Source organism: Ascaphus truei, chromosome 3 (genome assembly GCF_040206685.1).
Source record: "Ascaphus truei isolate aAscTru1 chromosome 3, aAscTru1.hap1, whole genome shotgun sequence".
Taxonomy (NCBI): domain Eukaryota; kingdom Metazoa; phylum Chordata; class Amphibia; order Anura; family Ascaphidae; genus Ascaphus; species Ascaphus truei.
In genome coordinates, this window is record NC_134485.1 from 22,224,881 (window position 1) to 22,252,695 (window position 27,815).

Sequence of the window (27,815 nt, forward strand, 5' to 3'; positions counted from 1 at the left end):
ATGCATTCACCTATGTGCAAAATCCGATGTGGCCAGTGGTCCTCGAGAACAAGTTTGGAAATATTGATATACTGTATGATACCTGGTTTTGACACCAATGAAGTAGCAGCGATCATGCAAGACATGAATGCAGATAGGTGGGTCTGCAGTGTATCGCGAGCAGAGGATCAGCCTATTCAAGAAACAAATGTGTTAAATGATCAGTGGGTGCTGAGAAAAAAAATTCATTAATACAATATAAATCCTCTACAGTCCTGCAGCCATGGAGTAATAGAGTGTTTTTCCTGAACAGAACACACTGTGGCTAAGGATTGGTTATTTTCTTCTCTTAATCCTTCATTACATTGCTAAGCAACACCAGCACTTCACTAGGTCAAAAGTGTTAGGTTACGAACCATTTTATTTTAATTTAATGTACTATGTCACCATGACCTATTCATTGCCATAGAAGACTGCAAACAATTGTGCCCATTGTCCCACTTTGTGGTATTAACATGTATTTTTATCACTACAAAACCCTACAACATCCAAAGTTATAAGAAACAAGGGTTATACTGGAAATGTGCAATTTTGTAATATTTTGTAATATTTTAAATAATCAGAAAAGGAGATCAAATGTGAGCAGTATGATTAAAGCTCTTTTGTGTTTTAGGATTTCAATGATTTTCTATTCTTTGTTTAGGAGAATGGATCCCTTTGGTGCAGAAACTACCACACTTGGGTACCGGCAATTGAGCAGAGAAAAGGCTCCTCCATTTCTGATCCTCTTGGTCACTATAGTTGGGATCAGCCCTTTCAATTTTTCTCTTGGGGCAATCTCGGATCTCGGTAATTGACTGCACCTAGCTTAATCTTCTTGTGCTAAATTACACTGCATGGTTAATGCATCTGTACATTGAATTACAGTAAACGCTGTAAATGTATTTGCAACCCCTTATTTTAACCAGTCTACTGACTCTCCTGTGTTATACTGTTGTCTCCTTGCTTGTGGTCGGTTAGCATGATTGATTGCTAAGAGTGGCCGTGATGGTTTTGTACCCCCAGATAATTGCAGTAAATGCACTTCAGTGTCTACGCTGCAGATCGTTATGTGGTGTGCAGTGACATCTCTGTAACAGAGTCATTACCATTGGCAAGCAAAAAGAATGCATTTGTGGTTGTAAAAAACAATTAATATTACTTAGCTAAAATTAGCACACAAATGTAACACCCATTATACCTAATTTTAGCTATGCGTTGGATCCATGGATGAAAGACGTAAATCCTCAACCAACCTGTGCGGTGAGGGGATTAAAGTGGTGCTGGGCTGCTGGCACTACAGCAAAAGGCTGATAAGAACCGCACTGGGGGCTCAATCCTACAGCCAGAATGCCAGGGGAAACTCTGTTGGACAGATTCTAGATCTACAGAGCGCTGGAAGCCACTAATGAGAGTAAGGGTCAGGCTGAGTGTAATGAGTGGGACAGAAGATATTGGGTATTTTAATCAATCTGGCACACAAGGGCTTAACGTTGGTTACAATTTGTCAAAGAACACAAGACTTGTTTTTATGGCCTGTCAAGCCAGATCTGTGTTGCATAGGACTTAGTTCAGTGGTGCGCAAAGTGGGGGGCACAAGATTTTTCTGGGGGGAGGGGGGGCATGCGGCGTTGCAGGGTCCCCACGCTCTTCCCCCAAGGCATTTTAATGAAATGCCAGGGATCGCGTGAGGCCTGCAACTCTAAACTCACCTACACTCTGCCGGTGTCAGGACTCGTGTCCATGGCAACGTGGCGTCAAATGACACCGCGTGAGGTAAGGGGAGGGGGGCACACCACCGGAGAAGAACAGGCAGAGGGGGCGCAGCAAAAAAAGTTTGCGCGCCTCTACTTAGGTTATCGCAAGTCAACATTGCCAGAGATGAGATTGAAATACTGTATGGTTTCCCTGACACTAGAGTTAGCAAGATGCTTTTAAATGTACCTTCAAAGACATTCTTTGGAGGATTCAGGGGGCGTGGCTAAGATCGTATTCCAAAAAGAGGAAATGTATTAAATATGATGATATCATGGCCCTGTAATCTATTCTGAAGAATAACGAATAGATACTCGTAATAGTCGCAGTGCAACTCAACTGTTTGTAAATGATAGGTGATGATAGCCCATCATTGTGAGTTGACATGTAATTTCAACATAATGATGGGCTATCATCGCCTATCATTTACAAACAGTTGAATATATTACAGTACAGTGTTCCACTACCTATGAGGTACTGCTTAATTCCTGTAATGTTAAGAAGAGTATGGTGTACTATTATCCTGAGTAACTAGGTCATTATATACAATTGGGCTGTGTATTCTACTGGTTCTAACACACTTTCCCTACCCCCGAGGGAAACAGCAGATAATAGTGTTACGGTGCTAACCTGTTAGGCTTACAGAAGGCCTAAGTCTCCGCTCCTGGGGAGCCTGGGGTGGCTGGTGCAGCGCCTCCACCCGTGAGGATCCCAGCATAGGCGGGATAGCCCCTCACGGGAACCACTATACCTATATGGTATACCCCAAATAATCACAACAAAAAACAAGGTATATGCAACAGTCTGCACTGTGGTCCTCACAGTATTCCTCACAATAACAGCACAGACTCAATAATAAACCAGCAGGTAACAATAACAACAGAAATTGTCCCCCACACTACTGATGGTGCCCTGGGCACCTAGAGCCCGTTGTCAGGCAGAACAACCCCTTCCCGAGTGTACAGATGAGGGCAGTGCTACCCTCCCCTTGGCAATGTTGGAGCACTTATATATTCCTGGTTAAAAGCCTGTAACCAGGGGATATTTTCAGCAGAAAGGAAACAGTGGGGTCCCACACTGCAGGGTGTCCGACAACAGCCCCTCTCGCCTCATGTCTGACACGATGTGCGGTGATCCACCCACTGGGGCAGGCCCTACAAGACTCTGCTAGAATGAAGGCCTAGGCGTTTGGTCTGGCCTAGTCCAGGAGCTTGACTAGCTCCCTGGACACTCTCTCCTTTTGCAGGCCTAAGCACGCCGCCTCCAGTCCATGGAGGAAATCATGAAAAGCCAGGACCTTCTATTCCGGTAGCGCAACCACATGATGGCCGACGCTTTACACATAGTCCATTATGTATGTGGCTGCGCCAACCACAACATGGCCGACGCAACTCACACAAACCCTCCCGAGCGACTGAACCACTTCCAGGGAGGAGGCAAGGGAGGAGGCAAGGGGGGGGTGGGGGATACCCTGCTACACGGTCATCAGCCTTTTGGATCCCAGTTTACACTAGGATTCCTCTTCACCAAATCCTGGTGATCAGGTTCAATTTCCAGTGTAAACGAGCTGAGCCTCTAGACAATAGGGCTGTCTATCACACTATTCACCTGCCACTAGGACCTAAGCTCTTGACCATATTCCAGCTTTTTATTGTGCTGTGTCAAGCAAGTTTTATGTTAGTATGTCCACTATTATTTTATATTAATACTAATAAAGTTTAATTTTTAATTCATTACCCCTACTGACCTTGAATTGAGTGCTACTGCTATAAGGGGCTTCTTCTTCTAGTCTCGACAAGCATTTTCCCTCTCTTTACATTCCCAGACATTTTGCTTCAACAGATTTTTGTCTGTCAAGTGCACTGTTTTTTCTTAATAATGAGGGACCATTAGACTGCAAATTACATATATGATATTTCTTTTGGTGATGGAAGCGTATTAATGGATAGATAGATTGCAACTGAGTAAGGGTAAATATTAACTCACTTGATGTGCCTTGCAAAGGTGAAAGGTGAGTTGGCTAGTTTAGTCTTGTGTATTACCCTGGCTGCACGTATAAGTCACTTTCTCACAAGTGTGCTGTCTGTGACAGATGGTATATTGGGACACAGTAAGGGGAGATATTATTCACTTGAGGGACCTTTGTGGAAGCTGAAAAGTGGGTCAGCAATATAGCTGTGTATTAACCCTTGTTCCATACACAATTCAAGTGCTCACAGGTGTGCCGTACGTGATACAGAGCATTTAGGTGGAATATGCAAAGTTGCACCAGCTGCTTTAATTTTGTTGTAGTTCTTGAATTTTGAGGATATGTTTGTGCTGCAATAAATGCTGCTCTGAAGAGCTAATGATTATACGTCTCTGTGTGAGTGTCTGTATTTACAACATAGCCCTAAAAACACCCCTTTTCCAGTTGGTGGTAGAGTGGGATAGCACCCCTGATAGTAAAAGGTAGCCATTCTTTTTTGTTTTCTGCAACATGTGAAGCACTGCAGGATGAGGACATGGCAAGATCCACTTGTTAAGGTACTAATTAATGCCACTGTATTGCAGCAGAGAGCCAGAGAAGTGTAGCAAACCACAAAAAGACTGCTACATGAACAGATCCAGAAGGTTGTGTAGCAGTTCAAGTTTCCAGTTACACAGACAGAACACCATACACCTGGGTTACAGTGGATGAAGGAAGAAGATGATGTTGAAGGTTTTCTACTGATATTTGATTGAACTGCAGAGCAAGAGCAATGGGCAGGTATATTAGCTCCATTACTAGTGGGTGACGAGGAGAAAACGTATCACTACTTGAAAGGAGAAGAGCAAAGCAGAAAGGTTGGGCATTTCAACTTGTCCGGGGCCCTTACAAGCAAAGGGATGACCTGGTACACATAGTGAAGATCCCAAGTGTCTACAACCAGAAGTCAATTCTGCTGTGCAAGTAGTGTATCTGCTGGAAATTGACTGGTTCATCTGGGGTATATGCTGAGGCATGCAGCACTATGCCAGCCAAGGTAATCCAACCAACATTGCAGACGGGGCAACCCTGATAAAAACGATATGAAGCTATTGACGCTCTGTGAAAATCAACGCCAAGAGATCCAGACCAGCAACATAAGTCTAAGCTTAGACGATCATCAACCCAGCCTGTGCCTGGAGATTCAGATTGGGAATCGCAGACCCTAAGCTCCCAGACAACATGGCCATGAAACTGCATGGTGAGGGGAGAAAAAGGGAGACCTTGGTCCAATGTTTTTGTCACAGGAGATACAACCAATGGGGGGCAGAAGCTGTGGGAAAAAAAGTCCATCTGGTCCTATTCTGCAAGTGCCTGAGAAGGCAGTCAGAAAGGACCTCACAGCTGACAAAGAATCCAGTTTCCCATGGACGTGGCTGCTAGAAGTACTCAGAGTTTGGACATCAGGAGGTTAACTTCACAGTAATAGATGTCAGCATTGAATGGGGGCTGCACATAATTTGACAATCATCACCCTGATCACCAAAACTAGTCTCTTTCTACATGAAAGAGCGGGGTATTTCTGGATTAATATACACTGGACACGACCAAATATTTGGTCACAAAGATCTGGTTCCTGCGCAGGTTATTGATCCTAAGACTGTTGTGCCACATGAATGGGCTACAATATGTACAAAGTGGTGCTACTCGAATGGGCTGGTACTGGAAGGTATCCTATTGCATAGCACTGCTTATTGAATATGGGGCTATATATGTCAAATAGTTAAATAAAATGGAAGTTCAAATCCTGCAGACAAGTTCATTTCTTTATACCACTAATGTTTTAGACCGAACTATGAGTTATTATGACAATACATGAGTTACCAGGATAAAGGTTTTTAAATAAGCCTCCCCCAGTTGGACAGTAGAACATTTCATAGGTGTCTTGTGGTATGAGGTATGATGAATATCTCCTCTTTTACAGTAGCTTGTGGCATGATGTCCCACATATATCGTTCATGACAGGAAACTTGCTCCAAGCGGCAAACAAGTCTGATAAAAAAAAAAAATCTCACCTGTGCAATCATGAGATGTAAAGGTGTCCCAAATACTTCTCCCTCTCTCCCAGAAATTCATAAACAGTGTAAACAAGACATACCAGAAGTAACTTTCACAAACATTAATACTTAACAGGGACAACACCCTCCACCTCAAAGACCATTGAAATCATAAACACTACAAAGGTGACTGAATATACTTGTTTACATGTCCATTGCTGAAATCCTACAACAGCAATCCTACCTAGCTTTTTTTTTTATAGCTATGGATGTTTTTGTTACAGAATTTGAACTGAAGTTTCTCCTGCATAATGATAATAATAATAGTAATAATAATAACAACTTTATTTATATAGCGCTTTTCTCCCAACGAGACCTAACGCCCTTTACAGTAACAAAAGGAAAAAAGAAGAAAACATTTAGGGTAATAAACGAGACGAAACACAAAGATAGCTACAATACAGGATGTGACGGTACTGTAGTTATTAAATGCCGGCCAGGTTATAGTTCATTGTTTAAATGCCTGGGTAAATAGGTAGGTCTTGAGCCTGTTTTTATAGATTTCCAGAGACAGGGCCTCTCGTACCGTACGAGGCAGAGTAGGAGCAGCGTGACTAATAGCTCAGGTCCCAAAGGAAGTCAGAGAGATTCTGGGAACTGCTAGATCTGCAGATCGATATGAGCGAATGGGAGTGTACTTACCAGTTTAGTTACAAATAGTGTCCTCCTCTTTCGAGAAGTGTAATATTGTTTTATTTTTGCCAGCCAAAAGGAAGCCGCAAGCACGCAACATTTTTGGAGAGGGATGACTTCCCATTCTCATGTAAATGTCCATGAGGGAATACCAGTACTTAAACCAGTAAGTATCTCTGGAACTGGGTGGTTCCTGGAGCTAAGAATAGCAAAGTTCAGCTCCAGAATAACTCCCAGATTGAAATCTATAAACAAAACAAAATTAGTAGCTAAATGGGGCAGGCAGGATTGCTGCCTTAATATCTGTACTTTAAACATTGTGTGAAGCATTCAGATTTTATATATATATACATGTGCACACCGCAATAGTAGTCCAAAAAAATGTGTATTGTGAACACAGGGCCCTGTGTTCACAATACACATTTTTATGGACTACTACTGTATTGCAGTGTGCTGTCATCTGTTATCAGGATTTCCCTGGTCACTACATGTCTATACCTTCACTATGGGACAAGCATCTGCCTTCTGACAAACGTGAGTGCAAATCTCCATACCAATTACTATATATATATATATATATATATATATATATATATATATATATATATGTAGCCCCCTGTAAACAGCACAGGCTATACCTATCTCCCTTCTACTGTGGTAAGTCCTGTTAAGATCAGGCACCAGTAATCAATCATGGGTTTTCCCCCTTCATATTTCTGCCCTGAGTGGTAGATGCAGGCCTGGACTCTGCTGCAGGCGTGAGCAAGAGGGGAGGTTCTGCTGACATCACGAGAGGTGGGGCTAGCTCTATATTTAGCAGCCAACTCCTGTAAGTAAGAGTTAGAGTTAGGATGCCGAGAGTCTGCAGTGGGACATGTCTGAGTAGTGAGTCCTGCGGATCGGTCCAAGGAGTTGGAGGAGACCGAGGTCTCACCTGCGCAGCCGTGCAGGAGCAGAGGGAGGAGTGGAGAGACTCAGCCACCTTGAGTAGAGCTGATAGCGTTATAGACCTGGTGGACCAATGCCCCTCACCCCCCTGCCTGGGGTGATGGGGAGAATCCAAACCCCACCGCGAGGATAACCTCGGGGGTGGGCCATGGGGTATTGAAGCCCCAGCCCAGACCATCCTGTCGGAGGAGAGACTTGGAGGTAAGGAGAGGAGGAATTATCTGTGTGGGAGGATAGCGGCGTAATTAGCAAGGCTTTGCTGTTGTTGTTGCGGCTGCTGGACGCCCCTACCGTTGGGAGTTGCTGATCTGTCAATAAAGAGACTATCCTTTGTACCAAAGACTGTGTGTGAGTTGGAAGCTATTACCCTGGGACCGAAGGGGTTCTTCTATTCAGGTCCTGTCCCATATTCCTGGGAGTATAGAAGATGGAGGCGCTGCACCACTAAGAGATCATGGAGGCTACCACCCCAGAAGCCCGGTCCTGGCTCCCCAATAACATCGCGGGAAGCTCAGGCCCTCCTGTTCCTCACAGGTATGCACCACACCGCATGTAATCTGCCCTCATGCACCCTAGACACCACCGCAGAGTCTGGGGGAAGGGGGGAAGCAGGGTTACATATATATATACAGTGTTCGACAAACCTATACATTTGTACGCCCCGGGCGAGTGCATTTAACATCGTGGCAAGCTCCTATTGGCCCAAGCAGCACACGTGTGGTACTAGGTGGCGAGTAGATTTTTTTGTTCGGCGAGTAGCTTTTTTGGTGATTTGTCGACCACTATATAATATATATATACCAATATATATAAACCAAAAAACAATCCATGTACCAATCATATATATGTAGCCAGGTTACCTTTTTCTCCCCTCGACCCCCAAGGGAGCCTCCGTGGCCACGGACGCTGTCGGGTACTGCCAGAGGCAAGCGGCAGACCCGACGGCCATTCAGGAGGGTGGGGGCCGAGGAGGGAGCTCGGCGGAGTGCAGGAGATCTCCGGCGGCTCTTGCACAGGGCGCCGCCATGTTGCGCCGGTTCGCGCATGCGCAGAGAGTCCCTGGCGGCCCGAGATAGTCGCGCAGAAGATCGCGCGAGGGCAGGGAAGAGTCGCACGAGCGGGAGAATAGGTAGGGAAACAGTGAGGCGGCCATTAGCTGCTCGCGCATGCGCAGGAGAGGCGCGCACGCGGTCCCTATGTGCTTTTAGGCTCCATGGGACTACAACTCCCATGGGTCATAGCGAGACAGGCACCAGGTGCCTGATAGTGGCCAATAGGGCTGGAGGAAGCTCAGCCCGGGAAAAGAGATACATTTCCCGGGCTTTGCATGAGTCAGTCAGGAAGAGGCAGAGGAAGGAGTAGGAAGGGTGTAGGGAGCGCGTGGCTCCTGCACCAGGTAAGGGTTCTCCTTAGGTCCCCAGGCAGGCCCCAATTCCCAGTAAGGGCAGGGGGTAACTGAAGAGGGACGGCCCTAGATAAGGAGGTCACCCTCAGGTGTGAAAGGTGCAGGTTTGGCAGTGCCACAGCGGGTAGTGCTGTGCGCACTGGCAAATAGGCACAGAGTGTGTGCAGTGGATTATTGCTGCGGGTATCCAGGTGGCTGTGTACGATTGCCAGCTGTGTGTGTGTCGCTGCATGTGCTAGGCGCAGTGTGTGCAGCGTGTGTGGATGTCTGCAGGCTGACGGTGAGAGCGGTGTGTCTGCTGCAGGCTGTTAGTATCTAGGAGTAGCGAGTAGCTATATGTTAGGGAGGATTAGGGACTTGGGTAGCTAGGGGAGTGGGGCAGGTTATTACTCCGCAGGCCCTAGGAGTTTTCCCCAAGCCAACCCAGGTTGCGGTTCATCAGGGACAGGCCCTAGGTTAGGGTTCCGGTCACTTTAGGGATAGATAGGGATAGCGGCGGTTGCTGTTCCCGTGATGCGGTTGGTGTTGCCGTGATTCGGTTGTGTTCCCGTGAAGCGGTGGGACCCTCATTGGGGTTCCTGGAGAAGTACCTGGATAGGATCAGACGGATGCATCGCACGTCTGACCCTTTGAGAAGAGTGTTGCAGGCCCGAGCATCGGAGTGCTCGGAAGGTACCTCTGTATTATATGTGCACCAACAGGCCTATTAGTTCATAGTGACTGCGCAGTCACCCACGACCTCCGTAGGAGTACAGGACATTGGGTGTGGGGGATTACAGGACACTGGGTGGGAACACCAGACATTGGGCAGAAGGTGATACGGATATAGCATAAGGTTGTGATGTTGTGTAATGTCTTATATGTGCGTTAGTAAAGTGTTTGTTCATTCAGTAAAACTGTTATCCATAATACTGGTGTATGTGGTTTCTGAGTGGGTTCCTATGTTAGGGTCATTCTACATTTCCATAGAATCCTACATAGGTGGATGCGCTGAAGGAAGAAACGTTCCAGAGGATTCACCCCAGGCTCTCACTAGCGGAGGCTCAGACCTCCTGTGAGCCTGCAGGTATACGCACCACACCGGTAACACCACATGTTCTACTCACCCACACTATATATGAGATTGGGTGGGGTGGAATACCCGTTACATTTGGAGGCGCTGCTGAGATAGCACCTGGGGTGCCTTGTCCCATTCCTATTTTTGGCACCATGTTTGTAAAGTCCGGACACGAGGTCCTTGCCTGGGCTTTGAGGCAGTATATGGAACCTGGCCAGGTGGTGGCGGTAGGAGGCCTTCCCGCAACTATATCCGCGGTTGGGGTCCAGTACTATATGCGTAGAATTCCTGGGTGGTCGTGTGCATGTTTCTTAGATGAAGAACACGATCCCACGTCCACATAGAAAACCATACTTTTTGTGGCAATCCCCACTAAGGATATATGCCTGGCAGAGGCACCGTCTGCACTATTTATGCCCGGGGCCCCGTCTGAGGGGTACCCCCTAGTCTACGCAGACCCAGTAAAATGGCATCTCCCGCCAAAGCAGGAGAGCGCACGTGCTGCTGGCTGCCAGCCTGCACAGAAAGATGTTGCAACAATCTGTCCGGGTTTGGCGCGAAAATCAGAGCTCCTCCCCTGTGATGTGAGTGACTCAGAGCAGAGCCAAAACCACTCCCCTGTAGAAAGTACCCTTCCTTCAGATTCCACCAGGGGGAGTAAGCACGGTTATCTTCAACCATACGTTGACGCCGTAATAGATTCTTTGCTCTCTAAGGATGAAGCTGTGATAGACTCTTTGATCTATGAGGATGAGGATGAGATAGACTGTCAAGGGATACACCCTAATGTGTATGTGCCCTGGCGAGCGCCAGGAATAGATCTCCTTATGCTACTGTGCCCCTGCTTGCAAGAAGCCTATGACGATGGAGCCGACATGTCCCAGTTACCACTAGACTTCAGGATCACCGAGGTGGATGGGGAGCCGTGTACACAATGCTTTAGCCCCACCTGTGACTGTTCTAGAGGCGCACTGGCGTGGGAGCCCAGATGTGATTGCTGCGGTGCAATTTTCTTGACACCTATTGTACCCCAGCCTACAGAGCCAGCTAAGGAGCTAAGTGAACCCTTGGCGGAGAAGAGCGCGGCCGCAGTGGAGGTACCGGAGCACGCCAGCTTCGTACCAACCACCACTGGCTGTATTTCAGAAGAATCTGGTGACTACCTTGCGGAGGATTCGATCATGATATCTTCCGGGGAAAAGGTGGATGTCCCATCGGTGGCGATGCGCCTACCGGCGAACCACCCCAGCGGTGATGCAGAGGATACAGAGTCTGCTGTGGGTCCGTGTACCCTGGAAAAGGTGTATCCCGATGTTGCGGACCCTGCTGTGGGCCCGTGTGCCCTACAATGGTCAGTCCGACCTACTACAGAGGTACCATCGGTCCTAGGCATGGGACCAGTACCTACAGATGACAAGGGTGAGTCGACTGCCCCAGGGGTGTTGGGGGTGAGCCTCCAGGTGACCGCGGAGCACGATGGCTCCTTAAGTCTGGTTGCCCGGGCGAAGGGCTCCCCCCTGCATCGCGTCCTGGTGGAGGTGTCCTCATTAGAAGGTAGCTGTCCAGAGAAGAGAGTGGACCAGTGTCTACCGCCGATCCTTCCGGAAGAAGAGAAGCCCATCGTCAGCCAGCCGAGTGGTAAGGAACCCCCTTGTTCCCCACAGACTCCGATGGAGGTGGCCGGGAAGAAGGCCAAAGTTACGGTTCCTGAGCGGAGTGTGAGCCCGTGCGCTCCGACACAAGTGGTCCCAGGACTGGGATCCAACGCTCCCGAAGTTCGAGTCAGTGAGTGGACTGTCCCAGAAGGGTTGGGGACAGGCCCCGATACCGCCAAGGTGGGAACTGACAGCGTCCCCGAGTACCTGTTGGCCACCGTGAATCACCGCAGTGGTAAGGTGTCTACTCTTTACCCCCTGCCAGGTGAAACAGAGACATTGTTCAGTGTTCGCTTCTCAGTGGAAGCCTCGCAAAAATATGGGGACAAAGACTGTGAGGAGAGAGATTCAGGGAAAGCTGCCTCCTTTAAGCCCAAAAAGGAGCGCCCCATTCCCCAGGTAGTGGACCGCGGGAAAGGTCCTGGCCTCCTGGTATACCGCATCCCTGCCGTGGATGACCGGGTAGAGGCCCAATTAAGAGACACTGTGCTATTCCTTCCACCAGGGGGAGGAAGTGGTACAGAACCGGTGACTGTTTCCCCAGAGCGTGCTCAACAGGAGATTTTTCTGGGGGAGGCTCACGGACGCAAATGTGAGGTACCCCCACATGATCAGTCAGGGGCACCCCACAACTGGTCTCAGCTGGTCTCGATTATTGAGTGTGATGTGTCAGGTTTCATGGATGTTGCAGCCGATCTGTTAAGTACACGGGTTATGCCATGCCATTTTTCCGTGTGTAAAATTGTGCCATGCTATGTTGTTCCCCAAGCGAGGGCGTTGGGTGTTTCACCAAGGGGAGAGTGTAGCCAGGTTACCTTTTTCTCCCCTCGACCCCCCAGGGAGCCTCCGTGGCCACGGACGCTGTCGGGTACTGCCAGAGGCAAGCGGCAGACCCGACGGCCATTCAGGAGGGTGGAGGCCAAGGAGGGAGCTCGGCGGAGTGCAGGAGATCTCCGGCGGCTCTTGCACAGGGCGCCGCCATGTTGCGCCGGTTCGCGCATGCGCAGAGAGTCCCCGGCGGCCCGAGATAGTCGCGCATGCGCAGAAGATCGCGCGAGGGCAGGGAAGAGTCGCACGAGCGGGAGAATAGGTAGGGAAACAGTGAGGCGGCCATTAGCTGCTTGCGCATGCGCAGGAGAGGCGCGCACGCGGTCCCTATGTGCTTTTAGGCTCCATGGGACTACAACTCCCATGGGTCATAGCGAGACAGGCACCAGGTGCCTGATAGTGGCCAATAGGGCTGGAGGAAGCTCAGCCCGGGAAAAGAGATACATTTCCCGGGCTTTGCATGAGTCAGTCAGGAAGAGGCAGAGGAAGGAGTAGGAAGGGTGTAGGGAGCGCGTGGCTCCTGCACCAGGTAAGGGTTCTCCTTAGGTCCCCAGGCAGGCCCCAATTCCCGGTAAGGGCAGGGGGTAACTGAAGAGGGACGGCCCTAGATAAGGAGGTCACCCTCAGGTGTGAAAGGTGCAGGTTTGGCAGTGCCACAGCGGGTAGTGCTGTGCGCACTGGCAAATAGGCACAGAGTGTGTGCAGTGGATTATTGCTGCGGGTATCCAGGTGGCTGTGTACGATTGCCAGCTGTGTGTGTGTCGCTGCATGTGCTAGGCGCAGTGTGTGCAGCGTGTGTGGATGTCTGCAGGCTGACGGTGAGAGCGGTGTGTCTGCTGCAGGCTGTTAGTATCTAGGAGTAGCGAGTATCTATATGTTAGGGAGGATTAGGGACTTGGGTAGCTAGGGGAGTGGGGCAGGTTATTACTCCGCAGGCCCTAGGAGTTTTCCCCAAGCCAACCCAGGTTGCGGTTCATCAGGGACAGGCCCTAGGTTAGGGTTCCGGTCACTTTAGGGATAGATAGGGATAGCGGCGGTTGCTGTTCCCGTGATGCGGTTGGTGTTGCCGTGATTCGGTTGTGTTCCCGTGAAGCGGTGGGACCCTCATTGGGGTTCCTGGAGAAGTACCTGGATAGGATCAGACGGATGCATCGCACGTCTGACCCTTTGAGAAGAGTGTTGCAGGCCCGAGCATCGGAGTGCTCGGAAGGTACCTCTGTATTATATGTGCACCAACAGGCCTATTAGTTCATAGTGACTGCGCAGTCACCCACGACCTCCGTAGGAGTACGGGACATTGGGTGTGGGGGATTACAGGACACTGGGTGGGAACACCAGACATTGGGCAGAAGGTGATACGGATATAGCATAAGGTTGTGATGTTGTGTAATGTCTTATATGTGCGTTAGTAAAGTGTTTGTTCATTCAGTAAACCTGTTATCCATAATACTGGTGTATGTGGTTTCTGAGTGGGTTCCTATGTTAGGGTCATTCTACATTTCCATAGAATCCTACATAGGTGGAGGCGCTGAAGGAAGAAACGTTCCAGAGGATTCACCCCAGGCTCTCACTAGCGGAGGCTCAGACCTCCTGTGAGCCTGCAGGTATACGCACCACACCGGTAACACCACATGTTCTACTCACCCACACTATATATGAGATTGGGTGGGGTGGAATACCCGTTACATATATATATATATATATATATATATATATATATATATATATATAATTGGTACATGGATTGTTTTTTGGTCTCTACTGTACTCCACTTTTGAGGTTTTTTTGGAAACATTTTGTTGTTGGGTTTCCTGTATTTTCATGTCCATAAAATATTCTGCCTACCATCTGACAGTCATACTGTCCGGCTGAAACAGGAGAAGGAATTTCCAGACTATCAAGTAATAATGTATTAAAAAAAATAATAAGAGAACATTCAGAGTCAGAAAAGATTTTCCACTGACTAATTCCTTTATTTATTGGAGGGTTGAATATAATTGGCATGCAGGGCAGTTAATTAATTCATTAAAGGATTATTAATTACACATCGCCTCACGGCTTCAAATTATTAATGTGCCAGGTGCCCTGTTTCTGAGAAATTTATGATTGTAAAATAGATTGCCCAAGTAACTGATTACTCAGTGCAATACTGTGCGAGGACATTGCTTATGTAACCTTGGGTTGCTGCATTGATAAATGCAAGTTATCCCTCAGCAAGAGAATTGTAGTGTTTTATGTCAGTGAGTGTGTATATCCGCTGTCCGGTCCAGTACGTTTGGTCAGGGCCAATTTGCCGCGACTGACAACACCGCCTAAAAATCCCAACCTTAAGTCCTTACTCTAAAACCCCCTACCCTCCTCCCTTACTCTAAAACCCCCTACCCTACGCCCTTACTCTAAAACCCCCTACCCTACGCCCTTATTCTAAAATCCCCTACTCTAAGTCTGTACTCTAAAACCCCCTACTCTAAGCACGCACTCTAAAATCCCCTACTCTAAACCCCCTACTCTAAGCACGCACTCTAAAAAACCCTACCCTACGCCCTTACTCTAAAACCCCCTAACCTACGCCCTTACTCTAAAAACCCCTAACCTATGCCTTTACTCTAAAAACCCATACCCTATGCCCTTACTCTAAAAAAACCCTACCCTATGCCCTTACTCTAAAACTCCCTACCTTACGCCCTTACTCTAAAACCCCTTACCCTACGCCCTTACTCTAAAAACCCATACCCTACACCCTTACTCTAAAATCCCCTACTCTAAAGCCTTACCCTAAATCCCCTATCCTAAAACCTTACTCTAAAACCCTCTACCCTATGCCCTTACCCAGACCCCCCTACTCTAAGTCCTTACCCTAAAAAACCCTACCCTAACCGCTAATACCCCTTAAATCAACCCTCTTCCCTACCGTTAAAACCCCTTAAATTAACCCCGTACCGTTAACAGTAATAAAACTTACCCTAGAAGGGGCTCTGAATTAACATAATGTTACAGCCTGCGTTAACCTTAACGGAGATTATTGAACAGGGGACAATATGGTAGAAACTCATCTGCTTCTCATTATTATTACCATCTCTCTTAGTTAGCACTCTTTACGGGAGAAATCCCAGGCTTGCCAGCACATTACTGTGCTGGGTTGGTACAGCTATACTATTAAAGAGGCAATATAAGCGGACACATTTTTTAGCAATTTCTTTTTTTTTTTTTACATAGGATTGAAGCAGGGGGTCTTCGGAGCTGAAACCCTTCAATTTTAGCTCCATGGAACCCCTGCTGCAAGAGATACTTGCCTCCATAGGGAGTGCCGGTAGCCACTTCGCTCAGCTAGCAGGGATCTCGTAATGGCCGCTTTTCAAAGCCCCAGCACACCGGGCCAATAGGAAGCCGAGACGTAATCCGGTGCGGCTTTCTCTTGGCCCACATGATGCAAGAGCTTTAAAAAGCAGAGGGATACCCTCAGAGGTACGTATCTGGGGATGCAGGGGGCCACTTGGATTGCTCTTTTAACTTGATGTTAAAGCCACGTTAAGTGACCTAATGGAGTTAAGTGAACAAACCTTAGTGCTGTTGAAAATCACCCACATTCTTTACAAACGAGTACTTGTGTCATTCTTCTTTTAGAGCACGAAAAGTCTTTATGTGGAAAAGTAGACAAGAATTCTACAGTACATCTGGGGTTGTTATCAACAAGATCCTAGACGCTTTTATTTATATTTTGATTCACGGCATTTTTTTAGATACCTCAGGAGTTTTACTGGAGGATCTCGGGTGTACTAGCTAAGATAATGTTTCTCATGGGATTTTGGTGAGACATGCAACTTGATGAGGTTGCTTATGTGCAGGGCAAAATGTGAGGATTCCAAAGGAGACTTTGGTTATCACAACAGCGTTGTCTTCACTATACAGTATGTGGTACTTGTATTTGTACCACACAGGAATCTGGACTACAAAATCAGAGGAAGGTTCACCTGTTCCTCCAGCAATGTCGTGTACCTCATCATGTGCATGAAATGCCCAGGGGGCAGCTACGACATAAGTGAGACGGGACAGGGGCTAAACTAGAGAATTAATCTGCATCGCCACAGCATCACACGCGGAACAAGTGACAGTCCTGTCAGCGAACATTTCTCTGACTCGGGTCATAAGATGAACGATCTGAAGGCGATCTGAAGAACACCGAAAGAGAGACGGTTGCATGAATACAAATTTATGCAACTGTTCGGGACACTTAGCGGCGGCCTAAACCGAGACCGCAGTTTCATGAGTCAATGCTGACATAAGAGAACTCTCTTCCCATTAGTGCTAAAGGCCATGTCTATACATACTGCGCTATAGGAATGCACACACAACTGTCTCTTACACATACATATTCACAATGTAATTCCATCCCTATATACCAATAGGGACCACATAGTATCTACACACATTAATAATAATGCAACACCCTCTTACATTTCTACACCTACCCACACCATTGGGATACACTCCCACACACGCCTTTTGTAAAGCGCTGTATACACTGTGGGCACTTTATAAATGTATATTTACACACATACTGCACCGACACACTTTATTCGAGCAAATACCCAGTATGTACCTGGCAGATACCTGGAATGCGCCGCTCCTCACCTCTGACAAGCCCCGTTGCGTTTGCCTTCCCAGCCTGGGTTCATGCCTGGCTGACGGGCGGCTGATCTGTTAAATGATAATGATTAGGATTTAATAGGCTGCAATGCTTCGCGTGTCTACCAGATGGCATAAATTCATGAATTGTAATGCAGTATATATATATATACTGTGCAGTATTGCAGCCAGCGGGAATAAAATGCTTCAATCCCTGCCTGAAAAATATCTCAATGCACTCGGGCAGAAAACAGTCACAAACCTCAATACACCCGAGTATACCCGAATTCGTGGGACTAGCCGAGCTCGAATAAAGTGTGTCGCCAGTGTACACACACACTCTTACATCACTAACATTCAGGGACTATCTAATACGTTAAGTCATAAATCGCATACTGCACAGGGGGGAGGGATAGGCTTCCGTTAGATATATTCCAAGATGTTTTTAATAAAACCCTTTTTTGCTTTATCCATTGTAACATTGCCGGAAGAAGAGATAAGTGTATCTCGAAAGCTCGCACAAATACAGTAAAAGTATTTAGTTAGCCACAGAACGGTATCGCTATTCGTTTTTGATTATTAAGCTCGGCTAACATGGTACAGATACCTATATGTGTGTACATGTATTTGTACATTATCTGACCAAACAGTGACCAGTGAAATATTTTTTCTATGTCAACCATACAAATATGTCAATCATATACAGTAACATATTAAACCTGCACTTAGTATAGGAAATGGTTTATACTGTAATCAATAAATATACATTACGGATTGCTAATAAGTATAAGTTAATGCTTGCAAAATACATATGGGTCACTATGTCTAGCAATAATGTGCACTTTAACATTAATATTTAAAGCAGTTTTTGTTCTCTGGACCATAAATTGTTCTGCGTCTGTCTACAGTTGACATGTTGTTTTACTCAATAACATGTTTTTTACCAACAGAATAATTCCTGGAGTTCTATTTCTACGACTGAGATCCAAAGAAATTTGGGAGTTTTTGGTGCTAGCAATATTCATGCAACAATAACAATAATGTTCTTCAACTTAGACAAAGCATACGTGCTTTTTCAGAAAAAACTGTAGATTATAATCTATGTCTCCATGTTTTAATGTTATTTTCTCGCATATTACAGACATTTTTTTATGAAGTCAGGCGAATATGTCCCACTTACATCCTCCTTATCATCATCATCATCATCATAATAATGCATTTTTTAAGTGAAAGCATGCCTCCACTCAATTTAAGAACAGGAGCGGTGACAGCACCGACCTTTGAGGGACCCCAAATGGGACAGGCCGCACCAGTGACACATGAGACCCCACAGCCACCTTCTGGGTCCGGCCGTGCAGGAATGAGGCAACCAATTGTAGTGCTGTCCCACCAATACCAGCTAAATCCCTCAGGCGGTGCAGCAGCACCCCATGATCAATCATGTGAAAGGCTGATTCGAGGGATCGATTGATGACACAGTCACTGCATCTGGTCTCTATTAGAAGCCATGATGGACAGGGATCCAAGCCACAAATGGTCCAGTGCATCGCAGCTGTGACTGAGAGGAAATTTGGGATTGAGATGATGCTGATCTCTTCCTAGACAAGGTTTGTCTACAGGCCAAGGCGGATAACGGGATCCATTGGGGGACGAATAGCTGCACGTATGCGAGCGATCTTATCTTCGAAGAATTGCAGAAATGTATTACATAACTCCTCAGTTAGACAAATCATGATGGAGAAGCAGGCTGGATAAACCAGGTTGCTCACCATCCTGATGTGGTCCAGTGGATGATTTCTTGTGGAGTCGATTCTCAGGGCCACGTAGGATTTCTTCACCTGAAGACCGCACACTTATACCCCCATTGACATACCTCCAAGGCTATCTGGTCAACATCCTGACAAGAACTCAACCACCGGCGCTCTTTCCTTTGGAGAGCATGCCGCAGGTCCCAGAGGTTGCGAGAATACTACTGTGCACTTATGGATCTGCGAGCAGGCATCTCTGAAGAAGGGCCACTTTGTCCATGGCTGCATGGAGAACCAAGTTGTACTTCTCAAAGCAGACAGATGCTGTCACCTGGAAAATATTAGGATAAATGGGCCCCAAGGGGGCCCTAAACTTAATGGGCTCAAGTAGCCTCCTAGCAAATACCCAAGCTGTCTCAGGCACACCACTCTATTTAAGGGGTGGTAGGGTGCTTGCAATTTGAGCCTGGATCACCCTATGATCCATCTATAGGTGGAGGAAAACTTCACCTCTCCAATCGATAGCTCCTGCGCGAAGATCAAATCAAGTGTATGATCATGATCCATGTGTCGGGCCATGCACAAATTAAACTAAATCCCATGGATCCCGTATTCTCTAAAATATCCATAACCTAAGCATTGCCTTGGTCATCAACACATATATTGAGGTTGCCCATCACCACAGACCGAGGGAACTCCAGTAATGTGGGAGTGAAAAAATCCGACAGCTGAGACACAAAATCTCCCCAATGTCCAGGCGACCTATATACCAGGGTGAAATACAAAACTTGATTGTCATGCATGGCACAGCGAATGGAGATATACTCTTACACAATCTATATATCATTATGTTCTCTAGCAAGCAGTCTTAAAGTTACCAGAACATCTAAGCATATTATTTGTTGAGAAGTGCTTCTGCAGTATAGAAGCACTGGAAACAGTGACAAACACCCAACGGTAAAAGGTTAATGCCATAAATTGAGATTTATAGGTCACGGAGAAACAGACAGACAACAGGGATTTGTGGGATTTCACAAAGCGACTACCTTTCCCAGCATCTAATAGCTGATTTATTCCTTTACGTTTCAAATAGAGGCATCCCTCTGTAAACTTTCAATATGTTGGAAGATGCTCCAAAGCCCTCCTATGATGGAAAGGAACTATTACGTCAGGCAGCACTGAAGGGGTTAATTTTACCACATGGTGATTGATTGTTGGTAAAACTTTTACAAAAATATCTCCTCAAACCTGTAACAGTTGTAAACTGCAGATATTCCAATTCTGGCAGTGCTTTGGAGCTATTGTGTACTGAAGGAGGACCACACTCCGTACTAGGGTTTACATAGCAAGTTGGGGGACTAACTTGGAAACCTGACAAAGGATCAAGGGATTCTCTTAGGACCGCTCCTACATGGTGTAAATAGGTTTTGTTTTGTACCACTTGCTGATGTCATCGATCTTTAATGGAAAATACCAGCCAAGGAACACCATCACAAGTCAATTGACCTCTTTGCCAATTGAAAAAGTATAGAGGAGGGAGAGGGGAGGGATCCCCATTCGCTTGAAATCTAAGAAAGACTGGCTGCAGCATGCTTCCTCATCCTCCTATTTCCAGCCGCCATGCATTCTGGCCCTTGACTTGCAAAATTAGTACGCTCAGTGACCACTTTTAAAAAACGGAAATTGTTTTTTAAAGCATGTGTAGCCAAGCCCAGTTTAATGAAGATGCAGAATCTGCAGATCAAGTCCGAGACAGCGGTTTCTCTCTTTTGGGCTCATCAGTTTGAACTTGAGTTTTAAAATTGTAAATGTTAAATAAATGCATTTTTGTTTATACTAGTTTCTGTGACAAATAAAAAGGGGGATTAGCTCAAATGAATAGCTACAAGGCAGCAGAATGATATCATAGGCATTACTGAAACATGGTGGGATAAAACTCATGACTCGGCAGCTAATTTAGAGAGTTATTCCCTTTTTCGGAGGGAGTAAGCAAATAAAAGGCGATGGAAGATGTTTATATGTTAAACTGGATCTAAAACCTATTATTAGGGATGATGTTTATGAAGGGAATTATGAAAATGTAGAGACCTTGTGGATAGAAATTAGCAGGGGAGGTAAAAGTACAAAGAAAATGTTTGTAGGGATATGCTAAAAACCAACAAATATCTCTGAGATTGAGGAAGTGAAACTACTTATGCAATTGGAGAAGGCATCAAAACGAGGTAATGTTGTCATAATAGGTGTTTTTAATTATCCAGACATAGACTGGAGCAATGAGATTAACATTAGTACAAAAGGAAACAGGTTTTTGGGGGGTGCTAAAAGACAATTACATGTTCCAAATTATTGGCGAACCAACTAGGAGAGGGACATTACTGGATTTGGTCAAATAAAAAAATGTAGAAGTAATAACAAATATTCAAGTCCGGGAACATTTGGGAAACAGTGATCATAGCATGGTCTCATTTGAAAGAAAAGATCAAAAAGCATGTTATATGAGTTCAACAAAGACTTTAAATTTTAGAAAGGCAGATTTTAATAAACTGTGGAATAATCTACAAGGAATACATTCGGATGATGTTCTTGCAGGGAAAAATGTGGAAGATAAATGGGCAGTCAAAATATTTGCACCTGGATTGAAAACTGGTTGAACGATGGACAACAGAGAGTTGTCATAAATAGAACCTTGTCATGTTGGGATAAAGTTGTAAGTGAAGTACTTCAAGGATCGGTACTGGGACTCCTGCTTTTTAACTTGTTTATCAATGACCTTGAGGTTGGCATCGAGATGGGGAAATTTAGGTGAATCCTTGATAGAGAAGGATTTAGGAGTGCTTATAGACAGCAGGCTTAACAATAGTGCCCAATGTCATGCAGTAGCTGCTGATCAGTAGTGCTGATCTTATCTTGCATTAAACGGGGAATCGATGCAAGGGAAGTAAATACAATTATGCTCCTCTCTAAAGCATTAGTAAGACCACACCTTGAGTATTGTGACCGAGTGCTCACCACAAGAAGGGGCGACCCGAGGTGGGGATTGTGAAGACACCAACCTCCAGCCGCGAGAGCACGTTCAGAGTGTAGATTGGTAGTGGGTAGCCGGGTCAGGGTTGGAGATGTCGGGATTGTCGTAGGTACTTGCCGTGTTCAGGGTTGGAGAAGTGCGGATCGTCGTAGGTACTTGCTGTGGTTGGGGTTGGAGAGGTACGGATTGTCCTAGGTACATGCCGTGGTCAGGAGTGGAGAAGTAAGGAGACCAGATACTAGCCAAGGTCAGACACGGAGAAACACAGGAACTAGAATGCAAGGTACAAGACAAGGAGGCAGGGATTGCAGTAAGCACTTCGCATGGAATGAAGTCATGCTCAGTTATCTTGCCAAGGGGCTGACTGAGCATATATATTACCAGGAGCCAATAGGAAGCCTGCAGGGAGAAGGACTCAGCAGTAAGTAGATTTGTGATAGGTGAGGGAGGAGTCCGCAATGGCCGTGGTGTGATGCAGAGAAGCCAGGTTCTGTTTACCTACATGCGCCCGCTGCCCACGCAGTCCATGCGCAATGCGCACCGCCAACGCCATCACGGGAGCGGAGACCGGACCAGCGGCGGAAGTCTCTCCAGCCGTGCCTGCGCGTGGGGTGAGGACGATGGACGGGATCTGCAACGCTGCTGGAGGTGCCAGGGAGAGAGGGTTCGACAAGGTACTTGATCACGGGTTATGGTAGGGTTGCCCAGCTAGGTGCGAGCCCCCGACCCTCACGGATCCGTACAGTTGTGTGCACCACTCCATAAAAAAGACATTATGGAACAAGAAAAAGTGTGAAGAAGAGCCACCAAATTAATAAAGGGGATTGAAAATCTGATTTCTGATGAGAGGCTAGCTACTTTAGATTTGTTTACATTAGAAAAGAGACATCTAAGAGGGGATGTGATAAATATATACACATACTGTATATTCAGGGATAATACATGGAGCTTTCAAAAGAACTATTCATCCCAAGGGCAGTACAAACGACACAGGGTCATCCCTTAAAGTGGGAGGAAAGGAGATTTCACCAGCAACAAAGGAAAGGGTTCTTTACAGTAAGGGCAGTTAAAATGTGTAATTCATTACCCATGGAGACTGTGATGGCACATACAATAGATACCTTAAAAACAAAGTTAGACATCATTTTAGAATGGAAAGGTATACAGGAATATACCAAATAATTAACCATGGGAAGTAAGTTGATCCAGGGAGAAATCTGATTGACGTTATTTGGAGTCAGGAAGGAATTTAATTTTCCCCTTATGAGACATAGGGCCTCATGCAGTAAGCGACGATTATGTGAAATCGGCAAGCTTATCGATTAGTCATGTTATTGGCGTTTTTCCCTCTCCGTATGCAGTAAGTGCCGAATACATTCAAAATCAACCAGAAAACAAATCCGCCCACTCTCACGATGATGAGCCGATCACACACAGGTGTATCGGCGTGCGTGGCGGGGTGCTGTTAGGTTGCACAATCACAAATCTTGCTGAATCAGGCGAAACAAGCATGTTTTTGATTGCGCGCCATATTTAAAGGCAACGTGTACTGCTAATCATTCTCTGTGTTGTTGGGAGTGAGAGAGAGAGAGAGACGCACAGAGCTGGACGATTGAACATTTGCATATTGACTGAGAGACTTGTTGTGTATTGGGTGAGCTTTGTCCTTTGTTGTTTTGTTTACATCTTTGTCTTGTTTTATATGTGGAAGTGTTTCGTGTGATTGCCTGTACATTTCTTGTCTGTTTTTTGTGAGTGCTGGAAGTATGCCCGCAAAGCGTGGGAAGAGTGATGCTGGTGGGAGTGGGAGTGCTACTCGTGGGAGTACGCGTCGGAGTGAACGTACTGTTCAGGGGAGTGATGTTGCTGGTGCACCGAGTGGTGTTGCTGGGAGTGGGAGTGCTGTTGCTGGGAGTGGGAGTGCTGTTGCTGGGAGTGGGAGTGCTGTTGCTGGGAGTGCTGTTGCTGGGAGTGGGAGTGCTGTTGCTGGGAGTGGGAGTGCTGTTGCTGGGAGTGGGAGTGCTGTTGCTGGGAGTGGGAGTGCTGTTGCTGGGAGTGGGAGTGCTGTTGCTGGGAGTGGGAGTGCTGGTGCTAGGAGTGTGAGTGCTGGTGCTAGGAGTGGGAGTGCTGGTGCTAGGAGTGTGAGTGCTGGTGCTAGGAGTGGGAGTGCTGGTGCTGGGAGTGCTGCTGGTGGCGCAGTTGCTGATGGGGTGTCTGGTGGTGGCGTGCTTGCTGGTGGCCAGCTTTTGGAGGCTCTTCCATTGGAAGAAGGAGAGTCCAGTCAGCACCAGCCAAGCTCTGACCCTAAACCTGCTCGGAAAAAACGTGTGGAGAAGCCACGTAATCCTCGCTTCAATGACCAGGAAAATAGGGCTCTTGTCACTGGCATTCTGGAGCACTATGACAGTATATATGGACATTTAGTAGGTAAGTGTAACTTTACATTTATTATTCAAATACATGTGATCCTAGGTCATCTGAGTTTTGTTCATATGCAAATATGGGTACACAATATCTTTCTATGTTCATTAGTGTGGAAACACAGCTTTTTATCATGCCTTACAAGGACAAATAAACACAGGCGGTCAATTTGCCAGAACTGCATACAATATGAATGCAACCTTGCTTACATGTATAGGTTTAGTAGTGAATGCTCATGTGCTGCACATATTACACATAAAACAGCATGTTTGCTATCACTTGGAACAGCTAGCAGTGTAGGAAACTGGTGCTTATATTATTATTCATTTACCTCATATCTTTTATATGTTTTTCAAGGGCGGACAAGTGCAGCAAGCAAAAAAGAAATGTGGGACACAATAGTCATTGGTGTCAATGCCTGTGGGAATAGTGTCAGGGACAAGTATCATTGTCGGAAAAGATTTGATGATATTAGGTCCAAATTGAAAAAGAAAATACAAGACCAACGCGTGCATGCTACTGGCACTGGAGGTGGGCCCACACCACAACGTCTCATATTGACTCCATTGGAGGAGCTGCTTCGGCCAAAATTACTTACCGTCGTCGTGGAAGGCTTGGCTGGTGACCGTGACATTGGAATTTATCCGTCACAATTTCCAGCAGGTGATAAATATTACTGTACTAGGCGTGTCGTTGCTTACAGTTATTTTGCATAGTTACACTGCTTTTTATACTGTCTTCACAATATAAGCATACCTGCATCTATATATGTATATGTCTGATTCTGTATATATATATCTCAAAATAGACATATATGTAGTAGTCCTACTAAAAGCAGTAACTAATATAGCACGTGCCATTGCGTGCTCATTTACATGTGAATTCCCAAAATGCATAGCTGCAGTGGAAGCAATTGATGGTGGGCGAAGATGGGGAACAACAGGGTAGTACACATGTGTAACACATGTTCATGAGAAATTATTAGTAGCTACAGGTACAGAACAGAAATATGTATCATGTTATTGTGTATTTTATTGATTTTACTCCGACAAACATGACATTACTGCCTATTTTAAGCATGCATCAAAGAAATTGCATGTAACGGCCTACAAACATCACTGGCACTAACACATCTATAGTTGCTTATGAAAAGGTCCATTTTTGCTTTATGTCATATACAGACAGCATAATGAGGCACACGTAGCATATGTTATGTCATTGTTTTCATAACTTAAACACTGCAGATGACTACTTAGCTCATCTACCATTGTGTTAAAGCAGCTGCAATTAATATCTCATCACAGCATACACTTCAACAGAGGGGGTGGGGTTCAGCACACACACTAATTACAGCCTCATTTCACGGTCAACTTAGTTCACACCATTTGCACCTGTTTCAAGTCATTGAAAGGTGTGGCTGATTAGGCTTTTTGGGGAAGGGAATACCTTTCTTACAACCTGAATAGCACAACTGAAGTTAATCACACTCATTTGAAAGCTTAACTCTAGCTACTAAATGCCCCAACAACTCATTACTTATCAAAGCGTACGTCACACATTAGTTCACTCATATCTATAGTTGAACTACTATGAAAGACACATTATCACACACTGCATGTGTTGTCTTGTTGAGTCACAGCCACATTCAGGTGTGCCACATCTTCGATTAATGTACCACACATATCCTCTACCAAAAACAACACTTTTTGCAATATGACCACCTTCATGATAACCATTGTGAATGGTCATCTCATGATAGTTATGTACATTATGATACTGATATCACTACACAACATATGATTTTTATGTACTCATTTAATCTATTTATCCTCACGCATTACTGCAGAAACATAGTATGTTGTATGTTAGGGAACTCAAAAATTCTAAGTACACAGGCATGTACAGTGTTATTACAACTATTTATGTTCACTTTCACACACATTTTCGGTTAAGGAACTGATGTTGTTAGTTAATCATAAATACAGAACATACAATAAGTGTTTGTTCAATATTTACACATGTAAATGTAAAACTTATGTTATTGTTATATATAGTTGCCCCTGGAGGACATGTGTCACCTGAGATGGAACAAGTGTCTTCACCTGGGTCAGCCAGCTCAACACTACTAGAAGGTGAGTGTATCATTTGCTGGCCATATAATATGTGCTCTTCTATATGTTATGTTGTCATGTGCATTATTTGTTTTGCACATCTTCTTTAAATAGGATTACTTAGTGTCAGTGAAAATTAAGTGTAAGGCAACATGTATTGTGTTAGTGATGTTAATTATCATGTAGGACTTCTGAGTTTAGAGCAACTTTTCATTCATTCATATTTCATACTGAGTCCAAACATTATTCGTAAGTCAAGGTAGTTTTTAATGAGGTTATAAAACGTATGCTAACATGTTAGGTGTTACTTAGGACACAGTACAATTACATAGTAACACAGCATACATTAACATGCCATTTAATAATGTGTACATTTCTTTTTAGAACATCATGGTGATGAGGATGATGAGTATGATGAGGATGACGCCACAGAAGAGACTGAAATACAATCATGTGACCATGAAGAGGTGCCAATAGAAACTGTTGTACCGCCAAATCGTCCATCAACTTCCACATACGATGCAATTGTAGCTTCAGAGGGAAAAATAGTGGACGCAGAAAATCGTCGCCATTCAGACATGATGACAGTGCTGGAAAGGATGATTGGACTGCAGGAAGAAACAGTATCACAATTGGCACATCTCCACAGAGTCTTCATTGAAGTGCCTAAACAGTTGCAAAAAATCAACACCTCATTCGAAGCATTAGTTGTTCAGCAAACACAAGCTAATTACTGGAGAATGACTAATGTACCACAATTCAACACCTCCCAGCCAGGATCTGTTCATGCAGGTCAGTTTTCACCACATTCATCTGATATTCATTCACCAGGCCCAAATGTTACCGGTCAAGTAGCAGACATTGCTGTGCAGGTTCCTGATGACATCCTACCGCTGCCATCTGTACAAATTCAGCAGCAGACACCTACAAAGGAGGCGACAAAAACAAAACAAGACACACATGAAACAGACCAACCATCACTTGTGCAGTGTCTACCAACTTGCTCACATGTGTCACTGGGCACAAGCCCTGTCCGTGAACAGTCACTACCCAAAAGCCCTGTAGGTGAGTCGCTGCCCAAAAGCCCTGTAGGTGAATCGCTGCCCAAAAGCCCTGTAGGTGAGTCGCTGCCCAAAAGCCCTGTAGGTGAATCGCTGCCCAAAAGCCCTGTAGGTGAATCGCTGCCCAAAAGCCCTGTAGGTGAATCACTGCCCACAAGCCCTGTAGGTGAGTCACTGGCCACAAGCCCTGTAGGTGAGTCACTGGCCACAAGCCCCGTAGGTGAACAGTCACTGGCCACAAGCCCTGCCCGTGAAGTGCCAGAGGCCACTCAAAGTGGCTCTGTTGTGCCTAAAGTTGGTGGCAAAAGAAAAAGGAAAATTCAAGAGACAACAAGCAGGCCTGTTACTCGCTCGCAAAAGGAACAAAAAAAATAAATGTTATAATTCAGAAAATATGTGTTTGGCCTTGTTTTGTTGACTTCAGATTATCTAATTACTATTGTATGTATGCTGAAGACT

At 45.7% G+C, this 27,815-nt stretch overlaps 1 protein-coding gene across 1 annotated transcript; it reads left to right on the forward strand.

The window, feature by feature from the left end:
• Positions 1 to 27,731, forward strand: LOC142490621 (uncharacterized). The gene is made up of 4 exons (XM_075593038.1): positions 1 to 137; positions 683 to 828; positions 26,239 to 26,316; positions 26,680 to 27,731. The coding sequence occupies exons 1-4, from the start codon at positions 1 to 3 to the stop codon at positions 27,729 to 27,731; spliced, it is 1,413 nt and encodes a 470-aa protein (XP_075449153.1).
• Positions 27,732 to 27,815: the final 84 nt, after the last annotated feature.